At 35.9% G+C, this 26136-nt stretch overlaps 3 protein-coding genes across 3 annotated transcripts; all 3 read left to right on the top strand.

The window, feature by feature from the left end:
• The first annotated feature begins 1199 nt into the window (after window positions 1-1199).
• Window positions 1200-9415, top strand: LOC129797715 (uncharacterized). Its single transcript, XM_055840536.1, has 6 exons — window positions 1200-1618; window positions 2123-2232; window positions 7944-8074; window positions 8138-8271; window positions 8804-8953; window positions 9013-9415. The coding sequence occupies exons 1-6, from the start codon at window positions 1555-1557 to the stop codon at window positions 9162-9164; spliced, it is 741 nt and encodes a 246-aa protein (XP_055696511.1). The 5' UTR covers window positions 1200-1554; the 3' UTR covers window positions 9165-9415.
• Window positions 9416-11324: 1909 nt separating this feature from the next.
• On the top strand, window positions 11325-15573 carry LOC129797714 (protein takeout). The gene is made up of 7 exons (XM_055840535.1): window positions 11325-11571; window positions 11644-11762; window positions 12493-12546; window positions 12645-12712; window positions 12977-13110; window positions 13180-13332; window positions 14061-15573. The coding sequence occupies exons 1-7, from the start codon at window positions 11508-11510 to the stop codon at window positions 14207-14209; spliced, it is 741 nt and encodes a 246-aa protein (XP_055696510.1). The 5' UTR covers window positions 11325-11507; the 3' UTR covers window positions 14210-15573.
• A 200-nt stretch (window positions 15574-15773) lies between these two features.
• On the top strand, window positions 15774-24927 carry LOC129796516 (uncharacterized). The gene is made up of 9 exons (XM_055838843.1): window positions 15774-15945; window positions 16969-17036; window positions 17107-17347; window positions 17419-17552; window positions 17626-17918; window positions 22321-22471; window positions 23222-23314; window positions 23976-24310; window positions 24554-24927. The coding sequence occupies exons 2-9, from the start codon at window positions 16976-16978 to the stop codon at window positions 24794-24796; spliced, it is 1551 nt and encodes a 516-aa protein (XP_055694818.1). The 5' UTR covers window positions 15774-15945; window positions 16969-16975; the 3' UTR covers window positions 24797-24927.
• The last annotated feature ends 1209 nt before the right edge of the window (window positions 24928-26136 follow it).

Raw genomic sequence — 26136 nt, 5'->3', positions numbered from 1 at the left:
GAAGCAATGTTCCCGGAAAGATTTTTTCAAAAATTCCCACGGATACCCAGAATGGCCAGGAGATGACAGTTCTCTGATCAGATCTGTAATCTCTTGGCCACTTTGGCATTAAAAAGTGGAGGAAGCAATGTTTCCGGAAAGATTTTTCAAAAATTCCCACGGATACCCAGAAAGGCCAGGAGATGACAGTTCTGTGACCAGATCTGAAGTCTCTTGGCTACTTTGGCATTAAAAAGTGGAGGAAGCAATGTTTCCGGAAAGATTTTTCAAAAATTCCCACGGATACCCAGAAAGGCCAGGAGATGACAGTTCTGTGACCAGATCTGAAGTCTCTTGGCCACTTTGGCATTAAAAAGTGGCGGAAGCAATGTTCCCGGAAAGATTTTTTCAAAAATTCCCACTGATACCCAAAATTTTTGGGTCAAATTGTTAAAAATAAATGCAGACCCTAGTCAGACTGTGGAGTTACAGTGGATTTAGGATGTGCATTTTTGAATCCAGGATCTGGATCCACGGTGATGCATTTGTAGTTCCGCATTCTGTATTCACGGTGGACTTTGGAAATAAGACTACTGTGGATATACTGTGCACCCACTGTGGAGTTACTGCAGGAAATACGCCCACTGTGCAGCTACAGTGGACGCACTCCACACCCTGCAGTATTTGTGGACTCCACAGCCCACTTTACTGGGTAGTTGGCCTACATGTATGAATTTAGGGTTGCAAAAAGTAGCATGTAGTGAAATTTGATTTATTAAGTTATTATAATTGATTTATTATAGGCAAGGTACTTAATCAAATTATTTTTGAGCATAAAAGAATTTTTTCTATAATTATGTGTAGAGTGAGCTCTGTTCTACGATATCCCATTGTACAAAAAATTTGTTAAATTGACAAATTATTAGAGGCATTGAGAACAAACAATAATTAAAATGATTTTATTAGCTTAGTTTTTTTGAATCCTAAAAACCGTAACATAAACAACATAAATCACTAATCGCTTTTTATGTCTGGCTGGGTGTTGTTGCAAATATGTGACCAGTGCAAGTCAATCAGTATTCGACAGTCAAGTTTACACAAATTTTACAGGTTTTTTTCATGCCGCGAGGGAAGCGTGAGGAGTTGGAAGCTCAATTGCCTGGGACAGGTGGGGGATTTTCAGTGGGCTCTAGAGTTGCACTTCGATGTGGCTGGCAATTGCTCCACCAAGTCCCATCAGAGCTAGACACGGTCTCAAGCAGAGAACACTCAAAACTGCTCACCTCTCGATATTAGTTGCATTTAACCGATATATTTAGCAAACGCGAGTGAATAAAGTAAAAGAAAATCAGTGTAGTGTGCGAAAAGATATTTACCTACATTTAAAAAAAAACAACAAATTTTGCACAAATCCTTGCATTTCTTTATTTTTCTAAATTGAATCTTTGTCAAAAGAAGCACCTTGTTTAATTTTTATTTCTCATTGTGCGTCACGACAATAAATACTTCATTATACTGTGATAATATTGTCTCATCAAATACATATTTTCAAGTACAACAAAAAAATCTTCAATAATGTGGAGATTCATTTCTGTGACGATCTTCATCTTGGCAGCATTTGCTCAAACATCTGAGAATCGTAAGGAATAAATTGTGAAGAATTTTCCATCATTACACAGCGCAAAAAAAATACTCAAAAATTGTTTAAACAAAAAACACAGAATGGAGAATTTTCTGGATATATCTGTCCAAATAACATGGGGTCAATATAGTAAGGAATAACTCAAAAAAATATTGTGTGTAAATAAACCCATCACGGGGGGCCCAATTAATTCTTATTCAAGAGTCCATAGAGCACATTAAGCTGTCCAAGCAATGAACTGGGCTACCAAGTGTCCAATTGACACATTTATTATGCAATCAACATCACCAATTTAATGATTAACAATTGCTGCAATTTTCTGTGTAATTATTGGTGTTTCTCTCACCTTTCTTCATTTTATAAATGTATTATTATATACCTGAAAAAGGGTCGTTGATCCCCTGTAACACTCCACTTCATCTCCCAACACTTTCCATGTCACTTCACCCACTTTTGGAACCATACATACAAAATGATCACTCTCACTAATGTCTTTCACAGCACCATACATCAAACAATGTAGCCGCTCTGATCCTCAATTGTTGGACTGCCTCCGAGATGCACTTCACCATTTGCGGCCCTATTTGGCAACCGGCATACCAGAAATTGAGGTAATTTCGATGAGTTGTGCAAAGATTTCAGCCACGGCTCTTTTCTTTTGGCCACCAGCGAAAAAAAATACACACAGACACGATACCATGGGTGGGACACAGTGACAAACTGAAGATACATTCATTATATTGACTCAATAGCCATACGAAAAAAAATTAAGTAACTTTCAATCCTCCGCGCTATTTGATGACATTACAATCATTTCATTAGATGCGAAGAAAAAGAAACCCAAATGGACGGACGAGGAAAAAAAAAGCTCAAAGCGACTCTATTGACTTTCAATATGCAAGCACACGCTATATAATTAAGCTGTAACGTTTTGTGGTCGTATCCTTGCTGTCGTCCTGTCCGAAAGAATGGCATTCGTGATTCGCCACCTTTTCCGCCTCCACACCCCATCCCTTCAGAGGTCACTCAAGCCACAATTCCCTACCACCACTTAGCCTCCGAAGGGCCCCAAAGGGCCTCAGCGAGAAGCGTCATTGAGGGCAGTAGGAAGGGGCGTAAGCGGCGCCAAAAGGGGGAGAAATGGCCCGTCTAAAGAGAGGGCCTTATGAGGGGGAGGGGGCAAAAAGGGGCAATACTCACGATTAATCCGCGATGTCCGCCTCTCACGATGGCTGAACCCAAACTGATCCCCTGCATTTAATGTGCAGTGGGTTTTATTGGGTGGCTCGGTATGGAGCCGAGCCGAATTATACGAGTTAAGGCAAAAATCGTTACACTCTCCCCCGCTTATTAATTGATCGCCCCGATCAATGCCACAAAACAAGGCGAGGCGATTTCCGCTACACTTAGACGCTTGATGCTATTGGGCCACAGCTAAGCGGGCCCTCGTCATCGGTCTTCCACGAATTTACCTGCTCGTGGGGACTTCATCTACACAGACGCTGCGAACGGAATACGTGTCCTCATCCACGCCCTCTCCCGAATTCTCTTGTTGGTCGGAGGTGCTTGCTTCTAGGGAATTACGCTCATGTCGAGCTTGCAATAGTCTTCGTCGGTTCCTTCTCCGCTGAGCTGGTGTCCTTGATTCACCTGTACGAGGATTGGGTCCTGGAGGTCGGTCGAGAACTTCTTCGCCTACCATATTCGCCCTGTAAGAAGGTTGCGCATGTACTGTACGGGCGTTGTGGCGATTCGACCAGGTCGCTTGTCGGCTTGATTCACACTCCAACGCTATCATAACCGCCTCATCAAGAGATTGTGGGCGTGTCATGCGGGTCCAATTCTGGACCTCGAGATCGACAATCCCATCCAGGAATTGTTGCACCGCTATTCGGTCGTGGGCGGCTGGGGGGCACTCCGGAAATGCCCTACGCACCAGCTTTCTTAGCTCATCTGCAAATGCAGAGAGCTGTTCCTTATTCCTCTGCCTCCGGGCTTTGAATTCCACATGAGACAGGGCTTGGAGGTGATCCCGCCCAAACCTAACTTGGAGGGCCGACACAAGACTATCCCAGTCTCTCCTATGACTCTCCGGAACGTTGCTCAGAATTGCCAATGCTGGTCCTCTGAGAGAGGCCGCTAGCATGGTTGTTCGTTCTACCGTGTCCCAGCCCAGTGCCGCCGCTACCACATCAAACTGCAGGAGGTACTCTTCTAGAGGCTGGCTGCCGTCGAAATGATCGACCTTAAGTCTCAAGGATCCTCTTGGTAAATCTCCCCTGGTATTGCCCGGTGTAAGTGGCCAATGTTGAATCTCCTCTAGTGGCGCTGGCTGCGAGTGAACTAGGGGAATCCTCCGTGGTAATCTAGAACGATTGCCTTGTGGTGAGAATGACGACGCTTGGGCACATCTTGTTCCACAAGGTCGATCCTCCACAGAACACGTGAAGGGAGCACACACTTGTTGCGTTACCCTCATGGGGATAGTTCCTATCGGTGCTCTGCTAGTACCAGTCACTGAACAAGTGATTACTCCGGAAGCAGGGTGAGTCCAAACCTCCCTGGGCATTGGCACGGGTCTCGTAGTAATGGTTGTGATGGGACTGAACATGAAGTTTCTCCGAGAGTTCACCTGTGTGGTTCCGCCCCAGGCTCCATCATTATCCGGCAATCGAGTGGCAGTAGACAACGGTAGGCAATGAGGATTCGCTCCTTCCGTCTCTGTTAAGCGAGGAGCATCTACGGTTGTCTCATCCAAATAATTCCTTATTTGTTCGTAGGTGCTATCCACTCCGACTTGTGTACTAGCCACACTTCCAATGCCTACTCCCGATTCGGGAAATTCATCCCTGAATTGCAGGGGGCATTCGGTAGGAGCTGTCACAAAGCCATAGTCATTCCTCAATTCCTCTAGTTGGTTAGAGGAAGAGGATGCTGTCAACTGCATCAGCTGCTGAGGTTGACTAGATCTTATCGCTATCTCGGGAGGTTGTTCCGTCTGCAGGGCAGTCTCATAACCGCTAGAGCGGGTATGCTCCAACCGTTCTAATATGGAGTTTATGAGGCGCCTTTGGTCTGCCATTTCCTTCCTAAACTCCCCCAGATGATCTACAGTAGTTGTTTAGAAGGATACCTGCAGCGCATCAATCTCTCGTCTTAAGTTTTCTTTCAGCTCATCTAAATAGGCACAAATCTCCCTGGCGGATGCCATCCTTTTGGGAGTGTCAGTGGGTGTTAGGGACGTCAGAAGCAAGGATCCCACTTCTGACACCAGTTGTAACGTTTTGTGGTCGTATCCTTGCTGTCGTCCTGTCCGAAAGAATGGCATTCGTGATTCGCCACCTTTTCCGCCTCCACACTCCATCCCTTCAGAGGTCACTCAAGCCACAATTCCCTACCACCACTTAGCCTCCGAAGGGCCCCAAAGGGCCTCAGCGAGAAGCGTCATTGAGGGCAGTAGGAAGGGGCGTAAGCGGCGCCAAAAGGGGGAGAAATGGCCCGTCTAAAGAGAGGGCCTTATGAGGGGGAGGGGGCAAAAAGGGGCAATACTCACGATTAATCCGCGATGTCCGCCTCTCACGATGGCTGAACCCAAACTGATCCCCTGCATTTAATGTGCAGTGGGTTTTATTGGGTGGCTCGGTATGGAGCCGAGCCGAATTATACGAGTTAAGGCAAAAATCGTTACAAAGCTAAAAGAGCCCGCATTGGGTAATTCTCGCAATTGTTCTTGATCTGGGATATAACTTTTGCACCTTGCCACATGCAATCGGGCATCTATGTTGGTATATAATATAACCCAATAAGCCAGTTAAGTGACTGAGGGAGAGATAAAGGAGACAAAAGCGAGTTTCTTAAAGTCACCATGTCACAGATATGGAGAAAATGTGAAGCAAAAAATGCAAATTTTGTTAATCTCACACTGCCTGTGGCCATGGTTCAGATGAATCATAACGTGATATGCAAGTGTTGAATCGCGAGAGTATTGCGTAAAGATGGTTTTTCGTGTAAGAAAGTACCCAACGAATATGCATTATTACATCAAAAATAGTCTTGGGCACCACATATCATAACACACGCCAAAAGTCAATGTCACACTCACACGTTCAAGGTGAGTGGGTGATTTTCTTTTGCGCAACCCAGCCCCAAAAACCCATGAAAAACTCCGGCGCCGCCGCATGGAAGTAAAGTTTCCTCAAATCTCTCGGCACGCCATAATCTCTCACAGTTTCTGAAAAAAAAAATTCTGTGTCAATGCTAAACTCATCTGCTTTGCACATGATTCGTCATAAATCCCTCTTAAATATTCAGACCACAAATCCAAAAACTAATAAACTTCTTCGGTGAATGCACGTGAAATTGTAGGTGCATGACGATACCTCGCGACCATCACTTCTGCTGTGAGAACAATGCAAAAAATGCCTTTAAAAAAAATGTCAATGTTTCTTTTACATTAATCATTTGCACCTCTGCAATAAAAGCATACCTATGTACAAAAGATAATATCAATGCAATATGTCTTCATGCTAAAGAAGTGATTATTGGACAATCTTCAAGGTCTCACAGCAGAATTGTATTGCACTCGTCAAGAAGTTAATTGATGAGTAACACATCTCAAAGTCTGATGTTGGGAGATCGGACACAAAAAAAGAACAACGAGACCTTCAGATTATCCATGAAAAATCTAAAGATGGAATCTCAAAAGAAAAAAATGCATAAATTGTTCTTCAAACCTCTATGAGATTCTGAAGAAGTGAGCTATTTGTCATTCAGTGCTAAAAACTGACTCTGAAATTTGTTTAAAAAGATTTGCTAAATACTTCACGGACAAAAGCTTAGAAAACAACAAAAAACAGCACATTGAATAAGGAAAAGTTTTGTGACATTTTATTTACTTGAGCCACTACATGGAGACACATAAAAAGCTCGTAAAACTTCAGCAACGAATATTGCCTTTCATCTCCACGCTTTCCACGAAATTGTTGAGAAAATAGTTCAGGGATAATTATGCAAAATGCCGGTATATCCATGAAATGATTTCTTTATATTTGATATATTTTATATAGTAAAAATTTAATATAAAACAAAAGAAAATGTCGTAAGATGTTTTTGAGCTTTCGAAAAATTTGTGAGCTTTTAAAAAATATTATATGTAGGTACACCTATATTCTTCGGTTCTGATTTTACGATGATTCACATAAAAAATATAGATAGTTTGTTAACTAATATTTAAATATCTTTCTCACAGTTTACGTAAAAAAAAATTCCAATTGATGTATCTTTTGAATCTTTCTCATTAAAATAAATCTTCTTGGAATTTCATGTACTGTGCATGTGAGAGAAGCACCTTTGGAAAATTTTAGGATGCAATTTAAAAAGTCGTTACCATGGGAAAACCAGAAATTTATCAATTTGTAAACCATTGATATTACGAAACAAGTCAATTTGATTTTCTTCATATTTTTCTTGCTTCTCCAAAGCTTTACTTGCAAAAAATATAAGATTTTTCATTTTTTTTCTTTATTGAAGGAAAATTTTATTTTAATTTTCCTTATTGACGTTTAGGGTAAATTATTGTAGTTTAAGAAAAAACCAGAAATGTTCCTTTGAAGTTCTACTAATATCTAATTATCGAGAAAGGTTTTTTTTTTGTTAGATCGTTACACAATTTTTAAACAAATTACTTAACAAATTAAAATCATATTATAAGCTCATAGACTCAATATTATAGGAGCTGCAATTAAATGATTTCTAGTAGAGAGGTCACATAAAAAAAAAACGTGGAAAATGGTAATTTTTGCAATTAGTCGTCTCTTTATAACCAAAATAAATACCTGAGAAACAAGTCACATAATCTTATAATTGGGTTAAGCATTATAGCGAGGTCAAACAATTATTTTGATCATGACATTGAATGGCCTTTTTATCTCATATACGCAACAATATGATTAGGTGGAAAAAATATTTTCTTACGCCAAGAAAATTAAAATGATAAATTTCATCGAGTTCCGTAAAGCTACGATGGGTGGGTATTGATGAATTATATAATTTAGTGTAGATTCACATGAGATAATAATTATAAGTTCAATTTCCACGTGAATATAAGATTGAACCTTTTACATTTAAATAAGTGAAGAGCACGTTTCCCATGACTATTGTTGATTGACTATGAGGTATGTATGCAACAAAACAGATCATTATTCATCTGACGCTATAAAGGCATTAAATCCGCATATAAAATATCGAAAAATTCTGGGAAATTTATTTTTGCAAATGAATCATTGAGTTTTATTTTCTTTTTAATCTCAAAAATTGCACACAGATGCCTTCTGTAGAACCTTTCGTGATGGACAACTTGGCACTCCAGCTCACAGGAGGACCTCAGGGTTACCGGGTGAACCTCAAGAACATGGAAGTATTCGGCGCCAGCAATTTCACCGTTAAATCCATAAAGTAATGTGCAAATTGTTCACGAAAAAAATTCTTGTTTCTTCAAAAATTGGCAATTCCTCGCAGGTTGAGCGAGAACAATAAGCCGTTCGAGGCGAGAATAGCGATGCCCAAATTAGTCATCAAGGCGAAGTACTTCAGTTCCGGGGTGCTCATCATTATTCCTGCCAGTGGGAGTGGGGACTTTGCAGGTGCCTTCGGTGAGTATTTTCCAAAGAAAGCTTATTCTACTTTTTTTTCTCTAACGCAAGCATTTCTCTCACGTAAGACTCAATGTCATGGAAATGATAAATTAAATTTATATTTCTCTCACACCCACTACATGAAGCTAATGACCACCATCGATATCATAGATTGTTAAACGATTCAATAATTCTCACACCTGTTCAATATAATATAATAAAACGGTATTCCTAAATGTCACAGAATATTTGCATACATTCCGTGATTAGATTTTAAATTTGCTTGAATTATTATTAGATAGATAAAGTTATAAATAACATTTTGTTATGTTTAGTCATCAATTTCATTTGCATGCATGTCCAACAAATGATTGAAGAGATTATATCAAGAATTAAACGTGCTATTTTTATTCTAACACTGATAAGAAATTCTTTTTCTCATAAAGATCGTTTTCTTCAATTGAATAGAATAGAATAAAATATTATTCTGCCCTTTGCAGACTAGTGCTTAGTTTGTTCTAATTATATATTAATTATTCTATCTATATAGATGGTGTTGTTGCTGATGTACGAGGAACCGTGTCAACGGAGAAACGTCCAGAGGGAACATTTATGCGCGTTGAAACACTCGCTTTGGAGCTATCCATTAAGAAAGTCCGATTGAATGTTTCCAAGGTTTTCAACAACAACAGAATATTGAGTAAGTGACCCCATTCAATGCTTTTTGTTCCATAACTCAATGCTTTTAATCCTTTTTAGCTGAAGCTACAAATCTCTTCCTCCGGGAGAATGGTCACGAGGTGGTGAAGGCGATGCAACCGCAGCTACAAAAGAAGCTCTCAATTGAATTCATGCGCATCGCCAACCAGTTGCTCAAGCACGTGTCCATAGAACAGTTCCTTCGTGAGTAAATTCATTTGGGCTCCGGTGTCGACATGGGCACGTCCGCCTGAATGCCTCTCGCAATCATCGCAATTTCCATTTCAATGTGTCTCCGAATGCGAAATATTTCTCAAATTCACGCAATTTTAAAGCTATTTGTTTTTTTGTACTTTAATTCTTTTAAGGTATTAAGATACTTTTCCATTAGCAGGCACGATCTATGTTAGATATAATTGAACAATGTTTTTTTTATGAATATATGGTTGATAAATTGAGAAAATGTGTGCTATTTTCTTTTTATTCTCGACTACGTTCACCATGATGATAATTTATGCACCTCTGTATAAGCTCAGCGAGTAGAGCAAGTATTTTCCACTCTCGATCATCTCAAGTTTATGCATTACTGCAAGAAAATTTCCTGTCCTCGCATATTATGCAATATCCCACGCAACGATCAATAACCCAGTGGATTATCGTGCAAAAGACATACGTATCTAACAGTGGAAATGGCGATGAATGAGTTCAAGGTGTGTTCCATGTGTTGAAAGTGTGTCCGGCACAGGATCTTTGGGACAAAAATGGGAGTGCACATTTTGTTCTATTTTGCAATATCCTCAGACGAACCATGATTACCGGCCGGCGATGAAAGTATGCATTTTCAAATGCTATTTATGAGTAGAGCAACGTTTCTCCTATAGGCGATTTTATTTAATGTCGTTGGTTAAAGCTTATGAATCACTAGTAGGAAATTCTAAAAAGAGAAATCCGACATTTTTTGATTTATTTTATTTAGAATATTGCTTTTTATTGTGTAATTTTGTATATATGGAAAGGCGTTCTTTTTACATAGAATTTATTAAAAAAAAAGAACTAAGAACTTCCAGAAAAAATACGAGCAAAAAATGGTTTTTACGAAATTATTGAAAAGATCTTTTATATTTTGAGAAACTTCGTTATAGTATTGCAATAAAAAAAATATTAACCAAAACATTATCCAAATAAGACAATTAAATTAATTATTCCACTAAACTATTATATTTTGAAAAAGAGCATTAATTTGGATTGCATTAATACTATACCTACACTGTTTATTGCATTGAATGCATTTTGCCGGCGCGTCGAGTGGGGTATAAAATTGCACCAGTCACCGGAACCATTAAGGTTAATTATTAAAAAAAAATATTTTTTTTCATTCATTGTGGGTAAATTGCTGAAATTCTCGATTAAAATAGATATCCTGGAAACGGTTGAAATATTACAAAATGGGAAGTAAAAGAGACATTCTCAGTAAAAAATTTCCCTCGAAGAAATTCAACACTGCGATGGGTCAGTTAGATACAAAGTAATTACAATTTCCTTCCTACATCGATAAGATCTGCAACACTTCACGATCCAATTGGAAAATTGCGATAATATCGCTTAATTTTGACTTCTTTTGCTAAAATGAGCTATATACCAAACATTTCATTGTGAAAGCTCACCCAAAAGCACAAAAGCTCATGAAAGGTATGAAAAGCTTTAAAAAGCATGAAACTTTCTTGAAAACGTTAAACTCGTTAGAAGAATAAGTTTCTCAAAAGCACAAAAGCTTTTCAAAAGCATAGTGATGTTGAAACTATGTATGTGTGTGCCTATACAAAACAATCACGCGAGAGCTTTTTGTGGAAGGTGTGTTTCTTCGCTGACGCAATGGCTTTAAGAATTCTTCATTTCATTGCACTCTCTTTTTCACTTTTCAATCTCACTTTGTGATCTCCTAAGATGATCATTAGCAACAAAGAGATGGAAAAGTGATTCAAATTCTTTAGAGACGTTTGCCCATTACACTTTCTCAAATCCAAATGGGCAGTACAATGCAATGGTACAAGGTGAATCACAGACACTCTTCTCGCATCAATTAATTGCAATTTAAAGTAATTTAGAGACACCGACAGCAAGTAAATATTGTGATTAAGTGCACGGTGCATTGGTCACGAGTGTCACGGTCAACTAAGATAAACAAACCCTTTCGCTGCTGGTGAATACCGAAAGATCTCGAGGAATCGTTGAACTATACGCGTTTGAAAGATCCAAGAGACGCGCATTATGAAGATCACACAAAGGCACATCGTGTTCCGATCTTCTGGCGAATGACATCCACTGTCGGTTGATCCGTTGTTGTATAAAATCCAAGGTGAAATAGCCGCGATGGTTCATTCATAACGACACATCGTCAAGAAGAAAGTTCCTCCGTCAGGTGTGGTGCAAGGTGTTAATAATTATATATTTATTTGTATTAGGGGAAATTTTTGCATTTTGCATTGTGACACGTAAATTAGCAGTGTGTGTTGGATATTTTTAAAAATAAAAAAAAAGAAGAATCGTGTTAAGAAATGAAGTTTTACCTACCAGTGGCCCTTATTCTTACCCAGTGCATCTTCTGCCTCTGTGAACAGCGTAAGGAAATTGAAATTGTTGAAAAATGCGATCCTAATCAGTGTTAATTGATGGAAGCAATTAAAATTGCAGCATATTACCTGCAGCAATGCAATCGTGATGATCCGGAAATAAATTCCTGCCTGAGAGAATCAGCAAATAAATTTGCAAGACACCTCCGAGATGGGGTTCCCGAGTTAGAACTAGAGGAGGTCAGTTGTTAATACATTTTTCATTTTATTCTCATTGTTTGAAATCAATATAATACGCAATTTCCGTGCACGAAAGGCGCGCGGATATTGAAACCCAGACAGCGAGTGCTATTCTTCGTGTGCTACATCTTTTCTTATTTGAATATAAAAATTAACTGTAAAGAAGCACCCAGCATAAAAATCCCCATTCACAGTCAATGCGTCAGCTGTTACAAACCAACGACAGTATCAGCATCACGCATTTATTACACCATGCAACAACAGTTTTATTTCCCAGATATTGCGTGCTTAACTTTTGCATTAGTTTAAATGAGAAAATTGTAGGTAATATTACGAGGTAATATTCTTTTGGTAAAGAAAATAGTTAAAAATGCTCTTACTTTTTTTTAAAGGAAAAGGAAAAGATTGCATGACTGACTTGCAAGATTGTCTAAAACATTGATTTTTAAGCCTCTCAATGCAATCTCATTAAAAAACTTAAAATTATTATTTAGTTCTTTTTAGCAAGGCATTTTATCAGCAGGAAAAATCTCACACTCATCTTTTAATTTTCTATTCATTATTAAAAAAAAATAATGCATTAAAAATATTTTTTTGCTACCCTATATAATCATAAGTATAAATTAGAAACTCGTGTATATGTACTTAGGATGATAGATAGTGTCAAGAGGTGGAAAAGTGATTCAGAGAATAATTAATAATTCAGCAAAAACTCTCTGAAAATTGTCAGGTGGAGCCCGTTATCGTGGACGAAATCAGCATTGTTCTCGGCAATGGTCCAGAGGTACGTAGCAATTGCACTCATTTGCATAAACTTATGAATCACATAATAAAAGCTAAAATTATATATATTTTTATTATATTAAATGATACCACTTCAAGGGCTATCGCGCCATTTTCCGAGATATTGAAGCCTTCGGCGTGAGCAATTTAACAGTGACCAATATTCGGTAAGTGTGCCACATGTGAGCTTCAATGTGGCTTTTCCGACCCTCTCTGATCCATCTTATATACGTAGCATGTTCTTTTCTCTTGTATTCTTGCTTTTATTCTTAATCACAAAGCAACAAAATACATATTAAGTCATCAACCAGTTATGGAAATCAGATAGCTAATCACGTTTCTAGCGGTCAATGATCGAGATTAATGCTGAAAGAACTAGAAAAGAATATCAATGAATTTCTATTTCTCACATCAAAACTTGTATCACTTAGCTCCGACGTCGACACGCTGCAATTCCAACTGACGATGGAGATACCCAAGATAAAGGTGCGGGCGCAGTACAGATCATCCGGTGTTCTTATTTTGGTACAAGCTTCGGGAGCGGGTGACTATTGGGGTCAATACGGTACGATCACTTTTCTTTCAGCCACAACAACCCATTATTTACGAACCAAATCTATTTATTCCCCCACAGAGGGTGTCAAAGCGAAAGTTTATTTCAAAGCAGTACCTCAGGAGACTATTGATGACCTAACTTATCTAGCGGTGGAACAAGTGAAAATGGACTTCAGTGTGAAAGAAATTAATATGGGTGTTGAAAATATCGCCAATGGAAATAGCATTATACGTGAGTTGCATCAAATTTTTTTCTCGGAAATTATTTTTTTTAATTCGTTAAATAATGTTACTTAATTGCATATTGACCACTTATCCATCAGATAAAAATATAAATGTAGACTTAGACCTGCAATTTTTGCACTTTAAAATAGAAGTGACTAATCTGCATAAGGAATAGAGTCAGAAGGGTTCATAAATCGTTACTTTTTGAATTTACTTTTATCCGATCTGAATATATCAAAAAGAAAAGAAAGATAAAAAAGGTTTTTAAAAAGAAAAAAAATCATCAACAAAACCTAAAAAAGAATTTCGAAGAAAATAATCCTAAATTATTTTTTTTTTAAATCAATAAAATATAAAGTATTTTTTAAACTAAAATTATAATGAATACAACGTTGTATTACGTGAGTATTTCAAAAATTCCATTATGTTGGTAATTTGCAGTGCAGGTTATAAGGGAAATTTTTGACAATATTATTAATCATCAGTAGATAATGCGATTACATTTACTCAAAAAACTAGTTTTTTGTTATGTAGTTTTAAATTTTTCTAAGCTCGGAAGTAAAAAAAAAAAGATATATTTTTCTGAGCTCACTTCCAAATGTTCGCATTGAGAAACCTTTCGACTACAAATGAATGCACCAACTTATGTGTGAAAATATTCTGAAGAAAAAAATCTCTTGATACGATATTCATATACACGACATGTGAATTAATCGTTTTCATTAAAATCCACAGAGGCAGCACTGAATCTCTTCATCAACTCCAACAGCCAGGAACTTCTGAAAGAAATGAAGCCAGCCCTGAAAGCCAAACTGACCACAGTACTTCACAACTTTATGGATAAATTATTCGAACGAATTCCTCTTGAATATTGGATTGTATGAGACGAGAGATTTTAATTAATTTCCCAACTTTGATTTATTTTTCATTTGAAATTCATTTTAAATTATTGTATGAGTTATAGAAACTTCTCACCCGCGTTTTGTTTTTTTTTTCTTTTCATTTTCATCCGTATATACTCTTCGCAATCACATCTTCTGAATAAGTAATTCCCTCACATAGGTTGCAATTTAATGTCCATTATAATCAATTGTTGATGAAAATCTCTTGGCAAAATAATACAAAATTATGAGAATCATGACGGATGAGAGTTGCAAAGAATGAAATATCGTCGAATATTTTGCACTCAATTCCGTTCAGTTTAGAGGAAAAATGTTCAAATATGCATATTTATGCAGGAATGAATAGTAATTTCTTTTTTAAATATCATTTTCCAATTAAAAAATACTTTTATTGGATAAGAAATTATATATGGCGGCAAAAACGTTGGAATGTCAGTATTTTATATGAATAATCGTTTAGGGATGTCTTTCGAAAACGCTAACAGAGCTAAACACCTGAAAATTGACTAAACACTATAGATAAATATCTCCCATTATTTTATGTTTATTCGCTGATTTACATTAAAACAGTTTATAACGTTAACAGACACATGTGTATATTCTAAAAGAATACTTTTATTATTCAAAAAATATCTTCTTATCACGTGGAAATTTCTTTTATTTTTTAACTTTAGAGCAGATCTTTATAAGGAATTCTCAAAAAAAAAATTTAATGATAAGAAGGGACCTGACCTGGGGTTTCAACCAGGTTTCAAAGGGTATAAGCATGTTGTTTTAGATTTAAAAAAAAAACTTAAAATTATCATCATCAACTTAAAATTAAAAATTTATTGTTTCTGAGAATTCGGTAAAATGTTTTAAAATATTATTTACTTAAGAAGAGATAGGTATTTTTTTATTTTTTTATTTTAAGAGCTCAAATATGAAAGATTTAACTATTAAATAGAAAATAAAACGAAATCCTACTTAAAAAAAAACTTTTACCTAATTAAAAAAAAAGTAAAAAGTGGTCTTTTCAATCTCCGGAACTACCAAATTTTCAAAAAAAGTCAAGATTAGAGAAGACTGCAGTTTTTCCCCAAATAGTCTTTAATGAACACTATCAACATTGCTAAAAAAAATGAGAAAAAAAACCTGATAATGAATATTTTGGGAGAACCAGTTAGCACTTCAAATTCGCAATCTCATACACATTGCCAATTTCTTTTGAATTGTGCCAAAATGCGGATGTTCTTGTGATTACTACACAACTCTCGATTTATAAGGAGGTGTCATACGGAATGTAATGCAACGTTTCGATCAGAATGTAATTTAATTTTAAAATAAATCATATTATTGTAAGAAAATGCAGAGTATACATTCGAGATGAAAATCGATTTTTCTTGTTTCCTTTTCAACCTTCCCCTTTTTTACTTGTTTCACTATTGGAGTGAATGAAAAAAAAACTGGGATTGTAACGAAAAAAAATACAGAGACATGGTGTTGTATAAAAGGCAGGTTTGTGTGATTAACCACTTAAGTTTTCCATCACAACTTACCTGCCGGTATAAAAGAACAGTTCCGAGATTCTAGCCGCTCAGTCATCGCCAAAAGACACTGCGAGAAAAATCATCTGAGGATTAAGGTGGAAAAATCTCGCGAGAGAGATTGTATCTAAAATTGACGCGTTTCTATCACAAATACAGTGTTGTGTTATTTTTTTTTAACTCAATAAGAGTGTAAGTTACAAATTTAATTAGAAGCTGCCAAGATCGTCAAAACAATTCATTTTTCTTGCATGAACGACGTTGCTAAATAATCTCTGTCATCTCTATATTCAATCGTGTGACTTTGCTTTGATTAGCTATTTGTCTATTAAAAAAATTACCAATTTAAAGTTTTATGGAAAATCCCCCGCAGAATAAAAAACTTACCCTTTACGTTTAATTTCCTCTCACGCTTTTAATCCGTTAGTGCCACACCACAAAAAATAGTTGCAGTGTGTGAAGCGATCATTATGCAAAATAATTATGTTGTTAATGACAGTGCACAAGACAGTGCATGGACGGTGGTGCTAATTCTTGAGCATGAGGGGATATTAATATGAAATAGTATGTAGGTCTAAGTTAATTGTAGCACCGTGGCTAGTGCGAAGAACATGCTTGCAAAAAAGTACTTAAATTCAAACTTATACGTTGCGACATTTTCCGGTTTGCCACTAGCTGAAAATTCAACCGGCTAGAGTCCCATAAAACTTGATTTGACCATGATCTGTTCTAATTTTTTTTCCACAAATCAACTAAGGGCAGAACCTGAAAATCCACAAAATTGCGAAATTTTCACCAAGTTCATCATAAGGCGCTCCCCCAGAAAGTTTTTTGCATTCAGAGAAGCTTTAATCTTATTTTATTCATTTTTATTGCTAAGCATTATGTAATTTTTAATGTTATATACATTTTTTTTATATGAGCTCAGAGTAGTTTTAGATTAGAGTACAATGTCGAATTGCAATTTATTAATATTCGTATTTTATTCTTTATGATACATCTTTAAGAAAGTAATTAAATAGGTAATCAAAAAAAATTACATTTGTAACATTTGAGAACTCTTATAAAACTGTCTATATATTAACTCATACTTCCATCTGTGAAGTGTATCGTGGTGATGGACAAAAAAAAAGTACTCAATGCCATGGAATTTTTTTCACTTGATAGCTTGAAAATTAATCATAATGTCATTATTTCTCTTAAAAAAAATTCTAGGTAAATTATGCTGCGCTTGTGCGTCTCAATTTTATTCTACATCTATATAGTTGTAGCTGAGGAAGTTCGTAAGTAAAAACATTGCATTTTTTTACTGTTATCGTGATTCTATATTCGTGGGAATTTTTTTTCTTTCAGCCGACTACCTTCAGATTTGCAAGCAATCTGATCCCGATCTCCCACAATGCATGATTAGGAGCATAGAGCAGCTCCGACCGAAACTTGCTGAGGGAATACCTGAACTCGATATACCCCGACTCGAACCAATTGACCTGGGAGATTTGCTTGTTGCCGGAAGTAATACACAGAATGGGCTAACGATTACCGCCAAAGACATTCAATCGTACGGCGCATCGAATTTTCATATAAAGCAAATAGAGTGAGTAGAATTTTCTATTAATTACTTCTCAATTCACACGGATTCATTAATCGCACTCAAACGCGCTCTAGGGTGATTGAATATGGGCAGCACTACAAACTGCAGCTCGTGCTGCCACATTTGTACACAAAGGGGAGGTATTCAATCGATGGTCGTGTTCTGCTACTTCCTATTAAGGGTGCTGGAAAATTCACAGGGAACTTCAGTAAGTTCTTTAAAGAGAAAATGATCTTATTCGTTATGAGATGAATTTTAATTTTGAATACTTCCACCCACAGCCCGATCCACGGCAGATGTTACAATGATTTTGGAGCCAAGGGAAATTAGTGGAAATGACCATATTATCCTCAAAAAGCTACAAATTAAAATTAAAGTGGGTAAGGGTTCAATGTACCTTGAGAATCTCTTTGGTGGCGATAAAACACTTGGGGATATCATCAATGATACCATCAATCAGAACTTTGAAGTTGTGAGTAGAGACATTATTCCTTTGATTGAAAAAGCCCTCGAAAAGCATTTTAAGAGGACATCCAACAAAATTCTCAGTAGGTATACAAGAAGCCAATTGTTCCCTTAAAGAAAATTGTTATTAATTTTTTTTCATGATAAGGCACCATGTAAATAAATTTAAGAATTAAGAATGAATATTTTTTTATGTTTTTTTATGGTTTTATTTCTTTGAGATTTTTGTCCTCTCAGGACTAAGTACCTACACATATATTTTAATTTCATTTAATAAAAAAATGAACGCCATATATAAGCCAATTAATGGTTATGAAGAAAAAATGACTTTTTTAATTTTATTTATTTTCACTGAGGTGCAATATTCATGCGACTCCTGAAATATCGCCAAGCTATAATCTTATACAGAATTCCCATTCCAATTAATAGACCCAAAATTGAGAAAAAAATTGTTTTTTCGGAACTTGATTTTGATGATATTTTCTTCGTTGGTACCATGAGGGGTACACTATGTACATCACTCATTGCAGACAGGATAAAGTTGCATGATGGATTTTCTTGTTCACACTGAAAATTATCCAAACAGGGGTGACTGAAGAAATTCTCTGTGATGATAATGTCTGAGGAATTGGATTTTGTGAAATTGAGATATTTATTCCAGAGTCGTTCAGCTGTTCGTTTTGGTTCAGAATTAATTCCTCCTGTGAAGATAAAAGCTCCTTCGTTGTGGGTCACATTGTCAATATTTCTGCATCCCCAGAAGAATATAAAATCCTCTCCTTGTATGATATTTTGGGATTCACGGACACGCTTGAAATACCAGTGAGTCCATTTTGTTTGATCTTGGCAAGCAAAGTACGTATGCCGAGCACTTAGGGATAGATCCTTATCCATTATGTTCATCGTATACTCACGAGATTGGATATCACGATCATCTAGACAGAATTTAAACAGATACCGGGAACATTTCGTGGTTTTGTAAACCATAGCTAGGTATTTACATCCATATGTTAGGGCTGTTTCTTTATTAGTAATCCAGCAATAAGTGTGCTTGAATAGTGATTCGCCATCCTCCAGTTCAGGTAACAAAGCTAGAACATACCAATTGCGATAGATATCATTGGCGCTTATATACTTATCATTTGAGTAGGGTTGTGGACATTTCCCAGGGAAAACTTTGGAAAGTCCATCGTCAAAGTGAAAAATTAAAAACCACAAAATTGTGCAATTAGTTCTAAAACCCATCTTGGAACTCTGAAGTCCGAATGAGCTTATCTTTGAGCCCTCCTACTTTATAAATGAAAATAATTAATTTTTTTTTAAATTAATTATTAATGGAAACCAATTGACGGTATTGATGGTAATGATATGCAAAATTCTCGAGCAGGCATAATAAGTTTGATATAAAACAAGCATAAATAGGTCAATTGTACAAAAAGTAAATAAGCAAAAAAATGCCACTTAGCAAAATTAGGTTTAAATGCCACGGAAAAAATGCAACATAAATGCTTTAGTTCGACATTGGTCATCAGTGCAATTTCATCGTTGATCCCTATCGTATTAATTAATTGACTCCCTTTTTTCTGTAATAGAAAAATCATTTAGGAAATTATGGCAAAGTATTCATTTTTTATAGTTCTTGCCATTACCCAGGCATTTAGTGTAGCTGTGCACACAAACGAGATCCGTGAGTGACATAATGTGGTTTACAAAAAGTTGCAATTCATCACATTAATTGGATATCTCTCTCAGCGAAATACATTAAAGTCTGCAATCGCAATCTACAGCCAGAACACTTGAATGAGTGCGTTCGTCGTTCGATTCTACTACTTAAACCTCGTCTCTCCAGAGGCATCCCTCAACTCTCCCTACCTCCGTGCAATCCACTCCATCTTCCCAAAGTATCCTTCTCCCAAGATCAAGGACCAATTAACCTTAATTCCACCTACACTAATATCAAAATTCATGGACTTTCGGACTTTGAGCTGCAGAGCGTGAAAATTGATTTGAAGAGGAATTACTTTCAACTCAGAATGATGTTTCCAGAGCTCTATATGACGGCCAATTATCGCATTTCAGGACACATCCTTATGTTGCCACTACAAGGAAAGGGTGTTAGTTATGGAAACTACAGTGAGTATCAATTGACATATGCCCTAATTTGACCTCGAATCTCAAAATAATTGAGCATAATGACATAAAGTGCTTAAATCTTCTCCATAAAAATTTTACATTCAAGAAAATTTAACATAATTATCGCAAGCTGACAAAAAGTAGAATAAAAAAAATACAATTGAATATGAAAACAATCATAGAAGAGTTTGTTTTGTTAAAGGTAAATAATAGTTTGTGATTGTTACATCAAGAAACAAATCAGGAATGATTCGTTATTTCCTTCAACGAGACGATAATTTTAAAAGAAAAAGCAAAAATATGGTATTCTGCAAAAAGAAAGCAATTAAATTGTTTAATTACCCTCTTCATTTAATTCGCATATAAGAAACGCTCAATAAAATATGCATAAACCTCACATAATCCTTCATAAATAATCACAGCATAACTATATTAAAATTTCAATAGCTATTGTGGAGCTTTTTAGTAAAGATGAAGGTAATATTATGACAGAATTTTTTATTGAGCTTCTTTTATAAAATAACGAGGTAAATTGTCGCTTCGCTCCAATTTACCTCGCCCCGCTTCGCGGGGATTTGTTGCGCTTCGCGCAAATTTCAGAGAGAAAATAAATTATGATGGTTTAAAGGCAGATTTGGGCCACTTATCGATCCCAAAAGAAAAAATTTGCAAAGAGAAGAAATCATTTTCATACAACATTTCGGGCGCGAAATTCAAAAATTTGCAAAAAATGCATGACTTTTATATGGGGGCTACCTGAAGGGGGGCTTTGGGAGGAAAATGAATACGGCCATTCGAAAGCGCCTGATATAAGGAGTCTCTGTACCAAATTTCATCACGATCGGTCAAACGGTGTAGATTTGTATAGCTGTACAGACACGAAATCCTTTCTTTATTATATAGAAGAGAAAGAGAAGAAGATGGAGAGCTCTCATCAAACCCAAAAGAAAAAAAATTGCAAAGAGAAGAAATCATTTTCATACAACATTTCGGGCGCGAAATTCAAAAATTTGCAAAAAATGCATGACTTTTATATGGGGGCTACCTGAAGGGGGGCTTTGGGGGGAAAATGAATACGGCCATTCGAAAGCGCCTGATATAAGGAGTCTCTGTACCAAATTTCATCACGATCGGTCAAACGGTGTAGATTTGTATAGCTGTACAGACACGAAATCCTTTCTTTATTATATAGATGTTGAATTGACACAGTTTTTGTTGTTTGTATTTTAAGGGCTGTGAGATTTCTTTTGAACCAAAAAATATCTTTTCATAAATGATACGGTTAGATAAAGGAATAATTATGATTCCTCTTAATATAAAAAAATCTTTATTCCCAATTCTTTATTTATGTAGCCGAAGTAGAGACAACAGCTACACTTCACTGTGAAAGGATCATGGGAAAGGACAATAAGGAACACTTTAGTATACAAGATCTATCAGTTGATTTCACGATCAGCGATGCAACGTGGGCTTTTGATGGAGATAACGAGCTTGGAACTGTCATGAATAAATTTATCAACGACAATTGGAGGCTAATCATCGGTGAAATGCGTCCTGCCATCCAAGGTGCTATGGCGAAAATCATTGGGAAGATTACTGGAAAAATCTTTGAATTGTACAGCATTGACAAACTTCTGCCTGAGTAATTTTACAGACATTTTTTTTGTTATACGTGCTGGGATTATGATTTCTTAATTTACTTTCAATAAAATAAAAACATAAAGAGGTTTTTGCCCAAAAGCCCAGCTCTAATTTTGGCGTTGCTAGTGATTTTTTTTAAAATGGATTTATGGATATAAAGCATTTTAAGAAATTAGCATAGTTTTTTTTACTTCGAGGAAAACGACACTCCGCCTATTTGCCACTTTCACTCTCATGGAGACTCGTTTCCCGGCTTCCGGTCGATTTTGCTATAAACTCGTGCACATATTCCGTACATAGAAGAAAGGTCTGAGAGAAATGAAACGGTAACCGACATTGAAAATACAACTAATTCTCTCTCTTGTTCCTCTTTTTTTTCTTTCTCAAAACGTGCGACACTTACGGTTGACTAATTCAATTGTTGTGTGATCATCATAAGATGAAGAATGGCTGAAGGGTGTTGAGGTGGAGCATTCACTTTATAAATTACGTATTATATAGCGGTGTAACCAACATTGAACACCTCACGTGTGATAGATTGGCGGGAGAAGAAGCCGATGACCAGCTTTTTGAGTAACCACCAGCAAATCGCACGAGGCATTCGCAGCTAAGCCGTGCACCGAGCTAGACGATACACTCTGCGAGTCCAAATGCACTGCAGCCAATAGCATTTGCAACATAACATTATCCAACACTAGTGAAGTTTTATTTTTTTGCAAAAAAGTGAAATATAAAAGGAAATTGCAGTGCACCTCATCGAGGACAATACGACAAACATGCAATTCCGTTGCATAAAGCAAAATATAAGTGCTTTGACATCCCTCCTTGTGCTCTTGGGCGGACTTGGAGGTGCTTTCGGGGGCGATGTGCGGCAACTCAAAGAGAAACGTGAGTATATTGCGCAAAAAGTGCACCAATTAGACGTTATATTTTGTTGCCACTGCAAGGCCGTCTCGTACAATATATAGACTAATCGCAAGGTACATATTAGTGGTCAGAAAATCGTAAAATGTTCACCAAGAAATGAGCTTGTATGAAGAAAAAAAAATGAGATCAAATACAAAAATCTTCTTGAAGTAGAAAGTACAAACTTCATCAATGATCAATGTGCTTCGAAATCACATTGTGAAGAAATTTCCCTGAGCAAACAGACGATGGCAGATTGTATAACGAGAGGGTTTGTGAGTGTGAAAGAAGGTCTTCTCACTTTTTTCTCTCACTTCTTGAACATTTTTTTTTACATTTAAAATGAAATTATCCAAAGTTATTTTAAATGAAAGTTTCCTATGAGTCAGAACCATTGAGAATTTGCAATAAATTGATAAAATTGCAGAATGATAAAGAAAAAGGTTTTTGTAAAGATATCAAATTCTCTTCATTTTTACTGGTTTTTTTTTATAAAATATAAAATACAAAAGGAGTCAAATTTTGAATAAAATAAAGGTTTTCCAATCATTATATTTTATTCATTCTAAGTTATTTAAGAGCTATCCATCACGCTTTACCGTTCATAAAGCCCGTGATAAATTATAAGGCATAAGTTCGCGCAATTTCTAATAAAAACTGGTGGATATAATTGGGTGGGCTGTTGACCGGTTGTTGATCGTTTTGTAATCATATTCTACTTTTATTTTTCAGCTGATTGGCTACTCACCTGCCCCAGAGAGAATCCCAACCGCGACGGCTGCTTCAAGAAAATGTTTGAGGGAATGTTCACAGCGTTGGCAAAAGGTGAGGCGAAAGAATCTAATGTGCACACAATCGCCACAATCACTCTCCTGAGAGAATACATTTCGCAAATTTATTGCGAAATGGCCACGTACATCGAGATGCACATGACAATTTACCTGTGATTGCAATCATATTGAGCAATTTTTGGGTGATTTAAACTTTCTCAACAATATAGAGTGAAATTCTTGGAGGAAAAAGAATTTCTCTGAGTTTTTTTTTTCTTTACTTTTATTATTGCCACCGCAACCTCAATGATCGATATTTGCAATTTCTTTAATCAATTATTTCTTCATTTTGATTTTAATGAGAAAAACATTTTTTTTATTTCAAGTAAAGTAAAAGTGAAGAGAAATTATTTATTATAAGATTTTATTTCTGTTTATTCGAAAATAAAATAATTCAGTGGCATTTTTTGTCCTCTATTAATTCAAAAAAATATTTTTACCTAAAATTAATTATAAATTCTTTATTTATTCATCAGTGTTGCATCAGTAAAATAATTTAATTATTTTATAGGCGAAAGTATTTCTCACTTCATTCTTCCTGTAACGACATTAATTTTTATTTTTGACAAAAACCTTTTTGTCAAATTGTTAAAAACAATTTTTTTGGAAAAATTTGAATTAACTATTTAATAAAATTTTTATTTATTTTTTTGCAGGTGTTCCTGAAGTAGGGATTGAACCATTTGAACCACTAAGAATCCCTAATGTTCAGATATCCAAGGGAATGGGCAGTCTAACCCTTGCTGGTGGTTTTAAAGATCTTCTGGTTCGCGGACCATCGAATGGAACAGTTCGTCGAGCTTTACTCAATTTCGATGACAAATCCCTTGACTTTGACTTGGAATTACCTCTGCTGCGAATAAATGCAACATACAATCTCAAAGGAAATGTCCTGCTACTACCCCTTGTTGGAAATGGGGATGTGAAGATGGCTCTTAAAGATGTAAAATCGAACGTCGTTACGAAGTTTAGCATTAAGAAACTCCCTGAGGTTCGTTGAAAAATCAACTTTCAATTTCATTTTATATACCCGTAGTTTGGCCACAGTGTAGGCAAAAGCAAGAGCGTGATCGCGAAATTAATAATGTGTGCAAAAATCAGTGTTTTCATACCGTAACGGACATTTAACACCTTTGCTTATAACCACAATTAATGATCAAAGAAGCGATTTATTCCATATATTTATTTCTTCATGTGGGAATTTATGGTTTTTTTTTTACTTTATTTGTTGCAGGAAGTGATTCAGATTGACGAAATGAAAGTAACATTTTTGGTTGGTGGCATGAAGATCCACTTGGATAATCTCTTCAATGGGAACCAAATTCTTGGTGCATCACTGAATCTATTTCTCAATCAGAACGCCAATGAGATTATTGCTGAGCTGAGGAGTGATCTTGAGAATGGACTTGCTAAAATATTTATAACTCTGTGGAATAGTGTATTCTCCAGGATGCCAATTAAGCTGTGGTTGATATAGTACTATATATATATGTATGTTTGTAGTTTTAAGGATTTTTTGTACCTTATTGAGAGATTAAGAGTATATTTTTGGAAGAATGGAGAAAAACCCAATAACCCTGATAATAATTATACTCATTTTACAATAAATGAGTGTAATTTTTCTCTGCAAAATTCTTTAATTGCTTTTCGGCAATTAATTATTTCGGGGATTTTGTTTAATATTTTGTTAAGTAGACATGAAAAAAAATCTGCAAAACATTTGATCGATGCTTGAATCTTGAAAAATAAAAATAAATGTACAAAAATTGCCAATCAGTGCTCTTAATAATTTTATTAATCCAAAATGGAATTGACAAATGATCTTGATTGTTGCCTCCTCATCATTGTAGTCAGGTAAACTTGTGTAATTTCTTTAAACCCGTCCTTGAGTTCATCACACCGATGTCAAACTATGCTGCGTTGTTATACGAATTTTAATTGTGGTAAATGACATTTTAGCAAATTTATTGTATCACCCGTGTTTGCTCGGCATGTGTCTGAGAATCACGGCATGTGTTTGAAAAATAACTCTTCAATCATTTTTTCTCTCTCCCAAATCTCTCTATTTTGTTATGGCGCACATTTAATAAACAAGGAACTTCGATTTATCTTAATACACGTGCCTCAGAAAAAAGAATTCTCTGGGTCTTTTTGCACAAAAGACTTTGATCTTTCGAGGAGCGAGAAGGTAATAAACCAATAAAGTTGTTTTTTTTTATATAGAAATGAAATATTTTGACGAAAGCAATAAAGATAGAACTTGGGAATCAAATAATTCGAAATGATAGGTCTTTTGCCCGAAGTCTCCGGGTATTTGATGATTTGTTGCTCAAGAGAATATTATGCCGAAAAGGGTATAATTAAATTTTACAATTTACCAATTTGCCAATGACGTACATAAACTGGAAACAAACTTTTTGCAGCATGATAAGTTTGCATGAAAAATGTTAAATCATTCTCATGAAATGATAATTATGACTTTCCTGATGACTTTATAAATATAAAAGTTTCCTCAAATAGAGAGAAATACGGTAGGAAAATACAAAATATCAGTTAGAAAAAGCGTTATCCGTCGGTTGTTTTGAAAGTTTTGAAAAAAAAATTATGTATCTCTTAAAAATTAGGAAATCGTGTCTTTTGGAATTACATAGGTAGATATAAGGTTGGCTAATTTTTAAAAATTCTTGTTTCTTATAAACGTAAATTCATTGATAAGTTTTTATATAGCTGAAAAGTTTTCATGAACTGTTTAATTAAAAACTCACAATCAAACTTTCAATCTTTGATCCCAGTGATTTTCAATTGATTGAAATCATT

Source organism: Lutzomyia longipalpis, chromosome 1, assembly GCF_024334085.1.
Source record: "Lutzomyia longipalpis isolate SR_M1_2022 chromosome 1, ASM2433408v1".
In the NCBI taxonomy this organism is placed as follows: domain Eukaryota; kingdom Metazoa; phylum Arthropoda; class Insecta; order Diptera; family Psychodidae; genus Lutzomyia; species Lutzomyia longipalpis.
Note: the sequence above shows the minus strand (reverse complement) of the source record. Positions and strands in the feature narration are given on the sequence as shown.